At 34.3% G+C, this 13,227-nt stretch overlaps 1 protein-coding gene across 15 annotated transcripts in view; it reads left to right on the top strand.

The window, feature by feature from the left end:
• Positions 1 to 13,227, top strand: part of kcnma1a (potassium large conductance calcium-activated channel, subfamily M, alpha member 1a) — a 180,482-nt gene that overhangs the window by 88,239 nt on the left and 79,016 nt on the right. For 14 of the 15 annotated variants that reach the window (XM_066693767.1, XM_066693758.1, XM_066693766.1 and 11 more), the window contains exons 4-7: positions 133 to 226; positions 738 to 849; positions 11,133 to 11,208; positions 12,900 to 12,975. In XM_066693767.1, the coding sequence (XP_066549864.1) occupies positions 133 to 226; positions 738 to 849; positions 11,133 to 11,208; positions 12,900 to 12,975 (358 nt within the window). Of the gene's footprint in view, positions 1 to 132; positions 227 to 737; positions 850 to 8,479; positions 9,258 to 11,132; positions 11,209 to 12,899; positions 12,976 to 13,227 lie in introns of those variants that run through there. The other variant, XM_066693771.1, reaches the window with a different exon arrangement.

The raw sequence follows: 13,227 nt of genomic DNA, 5'->3' as shown, positions 1-13,227 counted from the left end.
ATTTCCAGGAAAACAGGATGCATCTTTTATAAATGGTTACATGACAATTATTAGAGACACGGCTTTCATAGCAAAATCATGGCTTCGTACTTGAAATGCTTAATTAAACCCTTTTTTCTGTTTATTTAATAGCCCCATAGAATCCTGTCAGAATTTCTACAAAGATTTCACATTACAGATCGACATGGCTTTCAACGTATTCTTCTTATTGTACTTTGGTTTGCGGGTAAGTACACACTAGAGCATGTCTTATGTGTGTGTTGTAGTCTGTCACAGGCCTTTACAATGAATAGATGCAGTGTGTCCTTTTTCCTTTGCTTTGATTTAAAAACAAGCTGCAAGAAAGGTGATGCTTACTTTCATCTGCAGTATAACCCCGTACAAATGGAACGTGGTCAAATGTAAAACGCTGTTTACGTGAGGCTCAGCAGGTGTTTATCCCTTGCATTTGCAAATGATTTTGTCTTTCAGGGTTTCTGGCTTCTGCTGCCTTGTTTGGATGTAGATGGCAGAGTTTGAAATCAAATATAACATTTTGTTTGGAATAAGCACATATGTTAATATAAAGTACAGCAAAAGACTCGCAAAGTCTGGATGATTTATATTCTCCATGTTGTGCATTAGTTACCAATGTGTAGATATATCTATTAACAGGTTTCAAATGGGCTGTTATGAATAGATGTATTGAAAGTGAGATCCCGCATGGTTTAAACATGTTTGTTCTTTCTTTTTCACAGTTTATTGCAGCCAATGATAAACTATGGTTCTGGTTGGAAGTCAACTCAGTTGTAGACTTCTTCACTGTCCCACCGGTGTTTGTGTCCGTTTATTTAAACAGAAGTTGGCTCGGTAAGTCACTTAGCTTTTACTTGTGTTCCTGTTTGAGAAATCCTGGGAAATGAGTCATCTCTGAGTTGACATTTAAAAGGATCAAATGCCTTTTCTTTTATTTCCAATTTTTATTTTTTTATTTCTCTGTTCCCAGAAATTATGAAAGTTAGTTAAGCCCTAGAATGTTTTCTAGGTATGCAGTCCAAAAACACATACAATAATAATATTAATGAATACAGACATTGTGATGCATACAGGGTTTTAGTGGCGTATGGAAAAGGTGAAACCACTGAACATTGCATACATTTAAAAAGCCCTATATTGCCATCTGTTGCTCAATCACGATATGGCAATAACATCAAATCATTTATATTTTACCAAGAGTTTGAAGTCTAGCTTTTGATTTTTTTCTGTTTTTATTTGGACTGTTTTTGAAGCAACACTTCAGTCAGTTTAGGTTGTGTGTATTTTTTTTTTATTGCTAGGTTCAGATACTTGTTTATTACAGGGTTGATTCTGAACATGCCCTGTAATACGTATTGAGAATTACTTGTATATATCCATTCATTCAAGGGTCAAAACACAGCTACGCCCTTTTTGATCTAAATAAACAGAGAAATACATGCTTCTCTTAATACTGCTACTAATACAAATTAGGTGCAAAGGGGTGATTTTTCAACCACAATCCTCATTATATATATGTATAAAAACATATTGTTTCCTTTGTGATTATCTTACAAAGTGCGTTACACAGTTCTTGAAAACCTCTGTGTGTAAAGAAAGAAAGGTCTCTTTATCATTGCTCAGGTGGCTGTCTTTATAGTTTGGTTCTCTCTTTGCTATAGTTGAATTAGTCTTTATAAAATATTTATAGCTGTAGTTACTGACTGTTTGGGAAATATTAGCTGTAAATAATTAATTGTGCCATTCTGTACAGTTCTGGATGAAATGAATACAAGTACTGAACTGGCTTATCTATCTCCACATTAATAGACAGAAAAATAATCAGTGTAATATTAGGCAATCTGCATCTGTTCTGGTGGTTTCAGGAAAGTATTTTTTCATGGCATCCCCACAAATATCATTGTACAATTTTTCCTGACTAAAATTGGTCTCTGAAAGTTTTTTTTTAATTATGCCCTATTTTTTTAACAACAAAAACAATAATTAAATATTGATATCATTACTTGGTAAAAGCAAACAAACATGCTAATGATAGAAAGCCCTAGAGCACTATTAGCACTTAGGGAATACATGGTTGTGTGGAAGAAAGAAGAAAACAATGTTCCATTATAACGTATTATATAAAGGCTATACCATAGTAAATAAGGCTTTAATGATGCATGTGTCTGTTTACTGGTCTAGTATTTACATTGTGTGGATATTTATGGTCCAGTAGGATGTGTTAACTTCTGTGCTGGAGAATCTCTAGGCTCCAAGTTGAAGCACACATGTTAGTGTTTGTGGATTGTATTAATGGATTTATGTTGTACTTCCCTGAATACAAGAATGCAGATCACTTATTTGCTATCTGATAGTAATGATTTTCTGTCCCTTTGAGTTTGCATCAAAGCATTGATCGAAAGGTGAGAGAGAGAGGCGGTGTCAGGGGATAGGCGAATGCAATAGCAATGGAAAAAGCAAACAATGTATCAGAGATGGATGGACAGCAGATCTGTAACTTCAAGAACCACATTAAATCAGTGCTTTTTGGACAGGTTTACACAAAGCAGCATATAGAGAAACGTATGTAACTGTTGTTTGTAGTATTTTTAAAACATTGCACTGTGAACAATTTATATTATGTCCAAACAATGGATTTAAACAAAACTGTGAGCCCCCTTTCCAATAAAAAAATACATGTTTTCTTGAGGCTGCTTGTACTGGACATTTTTAAATACCAAAGATATTCAACCAAATCCCCCGGATATAAGCATACATACTTGGGATAAATGCCACATCTTTCTTTACAGAAGGATCCAACATAATATTTCAGGGTGTTATGGGTGTATTAAATGTCAAAACCATTAAGAAACAGACTGTGAGGAACAGTTTAACCCAAACTATAATCATTCAGGATGCAGTTGTCTCCCATTTCCCTGCATTTTATAAAATGTATATGTACGTGTGTGTGAAATTAACAAATGAATGAAGGTTAAATGAATAAGGTTAGAAAGACATTTTGGTGAAGAGGGAGAAGATGTCAGTGTAGACGTTAAGGAACAGATGGTTAGCATTTGTATCATGTGTCAATGGTATGATTGACATAAAGGTCACACTGACACTAACAGTGTCCTTGTTTCTGTGTTTCCCATTCTGTCTGTAATATTTGTAATGTCTCTAAAGCTTAATCCTTACATTATTCTTCTTCAGAGTGTGTGCGTTTGTTTTTACCCGAGGTTGCATGGTTGTGAATATGACTATGATTCTTTGAAACATACATTTTGTTGATATTTTATGTATTTGCATGGTCGTGGTAAACGTTACATGCGATTAATCCAACAATGCATGATTTTAATCAGTAGCTTCCGAGTTTACACACACACCCACACACCCCCCCCCCCCAGACACACACACACACACACACACACACTCAAATTCTATCCATCAGCTTAGTCAATGAGCTGCAGGGATTTGTGACTTTAGCAGGCTGGTGACACAGTTGGAATTAGTCACAGAGAGATTAATTTGAAATCCTGCTATTGTTTAAATGGATTTTGTGATTGGTTTCTTACAAAACATCACCAGGGATCTTTTCTCCCTCCACATTACCCCGTCTCATCAAAAGACCCAGGAAGAAGGTAGTGCTTAAAACAGCATGTATATACGGTGTATACATGATAGACTGTATCTCATGCAGCAGCAGGGAAACATTTTAGAAGTCATTGATTGCACGAGGACTTGGATTCTTGTTCTGGGCAAACAGCTGTTCTGTATAGGAAAGTGCTTCAGCGGCTTCATCAATGTTTATAATGCAAATGCAGCATTCATTGTGGAAAGGTTTTCACAAAGTCAGTGTGCGTTAAACGTTAGGCCTCTTGACTATCTACAAACCAGATTCCCAATTAAGACTAACTACAATAAAATAAACCCTTGTCCCTGGAGAATAGTATTCCTAAGGATTTTTTCCGTAATCCATTAATAATGGTTTACAAAGTATTGCCCAGCTGCTTCATTAATTGAATTGAACCCTATGAGACAAACTTTGAATAAATTCATGTTGAATCCACTCAATGTACATATTTTCACCATTTATATTGGCATTCACTGTTAGTCCTGCTCAGCTTCAACAATATGCTAATATGTTTTTTTAAGGGTGATCATGTATTTATTGTATTCATAATGAAAGTGGAAAAAGACCATTGAGGGCTTTGTAGAGTTCACAGAAAATAGTGGTATTTTCCACGGGAGTTGGTTGTGCCACTTACCTGCTCAGTGATTAATCTCTTTAAGAGGCACTCACAAGTTGGAGTGAATGAAAGCTAATGAAGACCATAAGAGACTGGCGCAAAGAATGCTCTGCCCATATTTCATTTAAATCATATTGGTGGTGTGCCCATTCCTCGTTACAGCCTTGATCTTGATTAAAATTTGACTTTGATTAAAAATTTGCAGAAACGAGGCATTAAAGTAAGAAGCTATATCAGAGCTGGTCTCCTGAAATAGAAATTAATCTTCTAAATGACTGCAAGTGAAGATCACTTCTGAGAAAAGCCTGTAAGGATTAGCATAATGATTTTGTGCTTAAGATGAGGTAGTGCCCTTTTATTTGTGTGGTCAGTCAAGTCACTTTTCTCCTTATACATTAACACAAAAACAAAATAAAAAAGGGATTTCATTAAGCAGATTATTTATTTTTTAATAGTGATTTATTTCCCCCCGTTCTAAAACAAACACATAATAATGGCTATATACTGTGTAACAAATTAGGACATTTAGTCTTTCTGTTTTCAAAAATACATTTTAATTTTAAATAACATAACTACTATAGTGATAGAAGTTGAGTTGAAATTACATCTGAGAGCCACAATAACATATATGACTCATGTGTATGCCATAGGTTAAATTCATTCAATACTATATTTGTAATTCAGCATACTAATAAAGCATTGACCGTTATTTTCAATGTTTCCAGTTGACTAATGAGAAAAGGAAGGTTGAATTAAAATTGCTTCTGCTTTCTTCCTGTCAGGAAACCCAAACAAACCTTTGAATATACTATGGATACAATACCGGTCAAGTAGAAATTTTCAGTAGCTTTTAATCTACTTTAAATTTGTCTTTGTAAAGTTATGCTGCCATCTAGTGGTTACAACACAGTCATGTTTTCAACCTTTACCCTCAGATCTTCGATAATCCTTCAGCAATTAGCTTATGTTCAGAAAGTAAACAGGTCTTTGAAACAAATATTTTATTGTGATGCATCTTCAAATCATCATTAATAATAATATAAAATATCATATTCCCATGTAAATGTATCAGTTAAATTAAGCTCTGAAATAATAATGAAACAATGACAAGTTGTATACGTGGTAAAGGTTATTATTTCAAAACAAGCCTACGGTACACCACATGTTCGTATTTTGACAGGTAAAATAAGGCTGAATAATTAAAACGTCATAATGTCAAATTTTGAAAATTAATTCCTTGAGTGAAGGTGTATTTATTGCTTTAAAATATGCTGTTTCCTAAAGCAGAAAGAGGGTGACAGCATGAACTGATTAGCACATTTTTATAGCAAATAGTTAACAGCACAAAATGTGAAAAGCATTTTGTTGCTCAGAATAATCCTGGCTGGCTACAGATGTGTGGGGGCATACATTATCCTTTTAAAATGCTTATCCCTTGTTGATTGAGAAAACCGAGCAGCGTTTCTGGTTTCCCGAGTGTCTGTGACCTATTGTATAACCCTGACTTTAGCTCTAAGACCAGATCTATAATCTGGTCTCTGAATGAATTAACGTCCAAGGTCTCAGTCATGCTCTGAATGGGCATTGGGCCATTTGATAACACAGTCTAACATATGAGTCCCTTTCGAGCTGAATCTCTCTCTCACACACATACACATACACACATGAAAGGAGGAGAGTAGTATAAGTCTGCGTATAGGTCACTTCACCTTTTTCATCTGACTAAGGCTGGTCAAACTACTGACATAAGCCATGTACTTTGTAATATTGCATTATGGTAATGCTTTAACAAATATTCACTCAATGAAACAATAATGTACATTAATTTCGACTATCTGATAGTCTTTCTACTTTAGTATTTTTCTGTTCTGCTGTTTTGGGGTCTTTGATTTGATCTCAAACAGGTGGTTAACTGTTAGCTTCTCGCGTACAGAATTTCAGTTTGTCATGTATAATCCACATAAAACTGGCTATTGAAGGATTCTTATTTATTTACATATCAATACAAGGACATTTAAATCAACCAGTAGAATTAGTGTAATTGTTAAAAAACAAATATGTATTTTGAGTACTCAGGAGGCATGTTATACGTTTCATCGCCAGTCAATAATGTATTAATTCTATGTCAGAAACATTTTTAAAATAAACATTTTGTCTTTGGGATAAAGCAGTGTTAATGCTGACCACTGATCCCAGCTGCAGCAACCGAATACAGCAATGCCTTTAGTTTGTCTCTAGCAAACCATTACAACATATATTGCAGTTGGTTTTGAAGAGTAGTTTAAACAAAGTTATCAGTTAGGTTATATATACATATATTGTTTTCCTCAATCAAAATGTAGAACAATGTTCTCTGTTCTAGTTCAGTAATCGTTTTTTTTCTTCTGCTGTTTTGTTTACGTGGAAATCTACTGTGTTCCTTGCAAAATATAAATTACATTTGATTCAAACACCAGAACAAATGCACATTTGCTTTCTAGCTACAAAGTAATTGATGTGATCGATGATCATGACCAAGAAACAGCAGGTGACAGTGAAGGAGTTTGAATGCGAATGTTGGTCCTGACGTGTCATAAAGCTCACTTGTTTGATAATACATTAAAATGGAGGTGAGTGTGTGTGCGCGTGCGTTGGTATGGATATCTTTGCTTTGCATTATATCAGAGTCTTCATAGGCAACAGTTTTTTATATACTGTACCAGACTATTATCAAATTTCAAAGAGAATCGTATCATCTTGTTATATGAAGTGTTAGACCTGTAATTATATAAACAAAATAGTTTTTCAGATCTACTGAAATAGTTTTTATAAGGGTATTGCTCTTTTCCTGTTTAGCCAAAAAACTGTGAAGATACTTGTCTATTTTTTCTATTTCTTTTTAATTTACATTTGTCTCCTACTTTGCATAATCCATGAAGAATTCAACCAGATAATGTTCTGAGCAAGGTTTCTGAATAAAGCTTAAATGTGCGCTGATTAAACGTATCTTTTTATGACTTCAGTTACCTCTCAGTGAGTCTATAGTATACTATATTATAATTTAACTGTGTTTAAATAGAAAATGGATCTAGTTATTATAAGTTGGGTTGCATTTAAAAAAAAGTTACATCTTTCAGGAACAGTACAGTATTAGTCTAAAAGCTGTTAAAAAAAAATCTCAAATTTTACAGTATACAGTATAGCTCTAATTGACAGTTGAAATGATATGGAAATCAACACTATTCACTTTGAATGACTTATTTATGTTTGTATATTGTCTAGTAGTTAAATCATGTCCCACAGTGCATGTTTGTCTTGATTTTCTACATATTTATTTAGTTTGAATCCATTCAGTACAGAGCAGAAAACATTTATAAATAAATAAATAATCATACAAAACCAACATTTGAAATGTATCCTTTGCTATGTGGTCAGATGAGCAGTATCTTAGATGTATTATTGTGAATCTGAAGATTTGTCTAGATGGAAAAACTACTTCAGTTGTTTCCTATTGAAAGTGTTCACTCAAAACCTTCATAAGTATTTATCTGCGGCATTTTTATCACTTTTGATCACAACAAGATTGACAAGCCTGCCTGAGCAACAAAATAAATGCCACTGACATTTTTTTATCACTCTGTTTTCTGTAAAAATAGGTGAACTTCTACTTCTGTTTAGTTATTTTTGGGATCTTTGTTATTTTTAGAATGATTATTTTTTCATATAATTAACTTGAATGTGCAGGGACTTCTAAAATGCTTTAATGAATACAGCATATAATGCAATACCCCATATTATGCATGCTGTTTCAAATACAATAATACTACCTAAAAACATGACATTTAAGTGTCACTAAAAACAGTAAATACTGCAGTTCTTTCAGTTATTAAATTATTAGAAGATCTACTGAATAGACACATCTTACAACAATGCAAAGGGGCATTTTGTTTTGTATGTGTATGTCATGAGGCATTATATATTTGTTTCTAGATGTTTTACAGCACATTATCAGCTTCAAAATTGACAAAGCAGCCAGTATATAGTACAGCAGTTGTGATTAATTCAGGATTACTTTCCCCCCTCCAATTTCAGCTCTTCTAAATCCCTAGAAGAGTTCAGTGATTGCTTTTCCCCTTCTAAACATAGTTGATCTTTATTGGACAGGGGGAAAGGAACGGGCATGTGACTTGCTTGATGGTAACAAATAGAAAACTGAAAAGCTGCCCGGGTCCTTCTCTCAGATTATGGATGAGCAGACAATGATAACCAACAATGATTACACGTCTGTGTTCACAGAGGCAATAGTTTGCTGTAGCTTGAGTATGCAGGTTTGATGCTAGGTTTCTGTCTTCCCCTGGGTGATTCCTAAAGGAGCTTATGCTGTAATATCCTGATGGAAAAGGGCTTTTTAAGCTCCAGTACATGACTGATCATAACTGGAGTGGCAGGAGGATTCGTGTTCAATCTGACCATGATGTTTCTTCTGACCCGCATTCTCTTTTTTGTCCTTTGCAGTATTAAGTGTAGCCCTTGAATTTTTGTGAATGCACCTGCTCTGGGTGTCCCAGTTTTTTGTAGAAAATTGTTGAGATAGTCTTTTTTTTCTCTATCTAAGGGGAAAAGCAAACCTAAAAAAACGTCAAGATAGATGGTGTAAGGAAAGGCAGTTACTATCACATGTTCAGTGCTGAGACGTAAACGAAGAAATCTCTTCTGGAGAAAAGACCGGGATATGCAGTGCCAATGTGGAAACTAAGGACAGTGCGCTTTAATTGGGAACACATCATTGCCTGCACAAGCAGCAGTAACTCTGCAGTGAAATATATGCCATTATGATTCCAAGTAAGATTTTAGTGTACCGAGGGCCCGACGGGGGCACCCATACAGAAACCTTTCGGAGCACCAGGAGACGCAAAAAATCATGTGGCGAACTCTTTCAAAATGGGTATCGAGTCAAGATTGGTCATGAAAAGAAAGAAGAACGTGCCACCTTCCAGCATTCTCTCACTTCTGGTTATAATGTAGTCTCTTACTGGGGTAAGGATTCTGTGTTATGCGTCTGAGGACAGACAGCTGCAAGAATGAATATATTAATTCTGGTTGAAAGCCTTGTTGAGAGAACCCAAACTGGATGTAGAGTGCTGTGTGTTTGTCTTTACATTGTTGCATTATTTACTTGCATACTATTTAGGAGATTAAACAGATCTTTACTTATATGTTAAATTATGTTCTGTACTGGAATCTGGGACCCGAACATCCTTTTCTGTGGCCATACATTAGACTTCAACCTTCACTGTTTTGTATTGATGTATTTATTTGAATGTGGAGCTGCATTATCTGTTTGCAGACAACACTTTAAAATAAGCTGGTGTGATTCCTCATGTATTAATATATGAATGCCACAGGACTGAAACTGCAATAACTCATGAACATGATCTGAGTTCTGCTGTTTAGCACATGAACCCTAACCCTTACCCTGTTATACATGTGATTAACAGAGAAATTAGGTGAAGTGCATGACATAGTCATGTGTTAATCCTGTGGTATTCATATGTGTATGCATGAGGAATCACACCACCTTATTTTAAAATGTGTCCTGTTTGCTTATTGCACAGTTAAATATGTATTTAAATGCAAGAGGCATCCAAGTTTGTTTATATAGGTACATTTTCATGTTATATGTATATCCACTGTCCAATATAAATTGTGGAAACAAGATGTGACAATTTAACAATATACAATGGAAATGGAGATAGATATAGGTGTAATTTTTTACAAGCTGGATATTTCCCCGCACCTCAACATATACAACGGTGAAGAATCTTTTTTATTCTCTTTATATTAATCTTTTTATTAATATCTTCCATGCAATCCCTGATGTTCTCTCATGAATGGACCCGGCGTAGTTAGGGGGAATCTCCGCAGTACACACAGATATTAGCAGCTGGGATGGATCAAACATGGTGTTATGCAACTTCTTCATTTTGTTGGCCCAAGTTTCGATTTTACCGTGCTAGATTATGCTAGATGTAATCTTCTCATTTGTGTGTAATAACAGAATTAGTGGGGACTGGTTGTGTAATGTCAAAACCAGGCTAATAACAGCAAAGTAGTTGATGTCCAGCTATAATATTATATGTTCCCTTCTACTTTCTTTCTCCAGGTGTATTGATTATACTCTTCCTGTCTCTAGCTGCACCTGTAACCCAACAACTTTTATGGTTGTAACTCATTCAGAGTGATAATAAATAACCCAAAAATTGTAAAACACATGAAAATTGAAAATCACCCCAGCTGATTATTTTTTTACCAAAAACTACAATAAACTACAGTTTACTTTGATTTGAATTTCTTTTCAACTCTATGATGAATGTTGTTGTACAGTGCAGGGACAGCATGTGGCCACATGCTCTTTCCCAGTACAAAATCGTCCTTGATCCTTGCTCTAAAACGTTCTCTGATGTAACGTTTTTGAAATGGTTACAATTTTTAGGTTTTGCGTCATCTGATCTCCTAGTTCAATCACATCCTCCACCTGCTTTCTGTCCTAATCCAGTTTTTCATCTCATACAGTTTTATTCTTAGACTCTTCTAATCAAATAATTTATCTGAAAGGTAGACTTTGCAGAGACCGCTCGAGGAGTCTGTTTAGAAACCCGAGAGGAGATACTTCACCATCAGAGAAATTTGATAACATTAAATGAGTTTTGTTAATCTTTCCAAATTGGTTTGATTTCCTTCTTCGTACTTTTTTTTTCTCGTCTGGTGCTCATATTATTTTTTGCTAATTGAAAGCTATAAAACTCCTAAAGATGGATAAACGTTTTAAAGGTATGAATGCTGCCATACAAAAATAAAAAGTATTAAAATGTATAATGCAGTGTCTAATATACATTTTTTTTTCTCATACAGGTTTAAGGTTTCTAAGAGCCTTAAGATTGATACAGTTCTCCGAAATCCTACAGTTTTTGAATATCTTAAAAACCAGGTAAGCTATCTTTCTTATGTTTTCTTCATTGGATCAGTTTGGTTTAGAAGAAGATTGTAGTAAATTTTAATTGAAGGCAAATTATCATTACATTTTTCACTCATGAGGCTTTCAAATATGATTTTATCCAGGAAGCTTTATATCCTTTTCCAGCAATAATTATATCTAATAGTGTTAGAACTATATGTGTGAGGATATGTTAAGTGAGGAGATTGTCAGTGTCCGTTCCTGGTTTTGAAAATAGTTAATTCTTAATAATATTTAGTGTGCAGTTATTTTATATAGTTTACAACTTGCTGGTGTTTTTGCTTCTTTACCCATATGATTTGTTTATTTTGTGTATTTATTTATTTTTTAATTCAATTTTGCCAAACTTTACCAGCACCCAGTTAATATGTGGCATTATTCAGTTCTTTGGACTTCTTTGGTCTAAATTTCACAGATTGTTGATGGTCTTTCTCATCGTTTTTGTTTGATTGATGTTTAATAATAAAATAAAAAAGCCATGACAAAGCCTGCCATTTGTAAATGGTGAGAGATTTTCTCTGTTTTAAGTATTCATTTGTTTTGGGATAATTTTGTAAGAAACAAATAGGATTCCATTTTAATTTGTCCGTTCTAATTCTTTTCTTTCTGAAAGCTATGCACATGATGTGGCATAACTATACCAGTTTCCCTGCTGTTTAGAATTAAGGCTTTTGCACAGATGTCGGGAAGAGCTTATGGCTCGACAAAATGTTTTAGAATAATCCCCTCACTCAATTTAGACTGATGGAGGTAAGGATAGGGATATTTCCCTGATATTCCCCTCATGAATGAACCAGAATACAGAAGCACTGTAATGTAGGCCATGTCATTAAAGAGAATAATGTTTTGAAAGTTATGTAATAAATACATTTTCCGTACTAACTGGAAAAATATCCACCCAAAATATATTAAAAACAATTTACAAATGAACCAGTTTGTAATGTATAACGGATTTATTTAAAAAAAGAAAGAAAGAAAAAATACAGCAGCAACAGTATATTTATATGCAAGTATCGACCCAAGAACTTTATTATTCTTACTTGGAAGTGACCTCAGTGTGTGAGAGTATCTTTTCACAATACATCTCAGTGCTGACTGAATCTGCTAGTTTTTCAGATGAAATTCTTGGAAATAATGGTGCTTAAGGTCACTATTACAGTGTCCTAACTACAACTATATGTCCAATTTCCTGAAACCATCCAGTCAGTATACGGTCTAATGCAACGTATTACTATGTTTATTAGTACTTAAGTGGTTACTTAAAGTAATTTGCTCCTTTCTAGCTGTTGTGTAATACTAATATGCATATACAGCTCCAGCAGTGGGTCATATTTGCATAGTGCCCCTTACATCACAATAATTAGTATAATAGCCTAGACAGAAACGGTACTGCTGTGCAAAGATTTTTTTTTTCAGCTTTAATGAAAAACATCATCGCCTTTGCCAGCATTATTTTCATGAGAGTTGAAATATATTAACTTTCCTTTATTATTGCATATTCATTAATTGTATTCTTTTCTCATTCATGTGTAATTCATTCGCAGTGTGTTCGTAACAGCGAAACCTCTGAAAGTGGAGACCAGAATCCAGAATGAACAAGCAAATAGTCAGAATTCACCAGGATGTTTAATAACTCACTTTTGTATGACTTTTTGTTTTAATAGTAATTCCATCAAGCTTGTGAACCTGTTGTCGATATTCATAAGCACATGGCTGACAGCAGCTGGGTTCATACATTTGGTAAGTAAAGGGCATTAGAAAGACTCAGTGTCACCCCTAAGGAATAGTTTCTAACATTAGTATCATACCTAAACGGACTTAGAGATATATTTTTCCTCATGTGAAATGCTAAATGCAACACTTGATCTAGAATGAAAAGTTTAGAAATACAAATTGATTGTGTAAAGCATTTAAGATGGTATTGTATTTTATTATTATTATTATTATTATTATTATTATTATTATTATTATTATATAAAGGTTGGGTAGAGA

The sequence above is a fragment of the Amia ocellicauda genome, chromosome 20, assembly GCF_036373705.1.
Source record: "Amia ocellicauda isolate fAmiCal2 chromosome 20, fAmiCal2.hap1, whole genome shotgun sequence".
NCBI lineage: Eukaryota > Metazoa > Chordata > Actinopteri > Amiiformes > Amiidae > Amia > Amia ocellicauda.
Note: the sequence above shows the minus strand (reverse complement) of the source record. Positions and strands in the feature narration are given on the sequence as shown.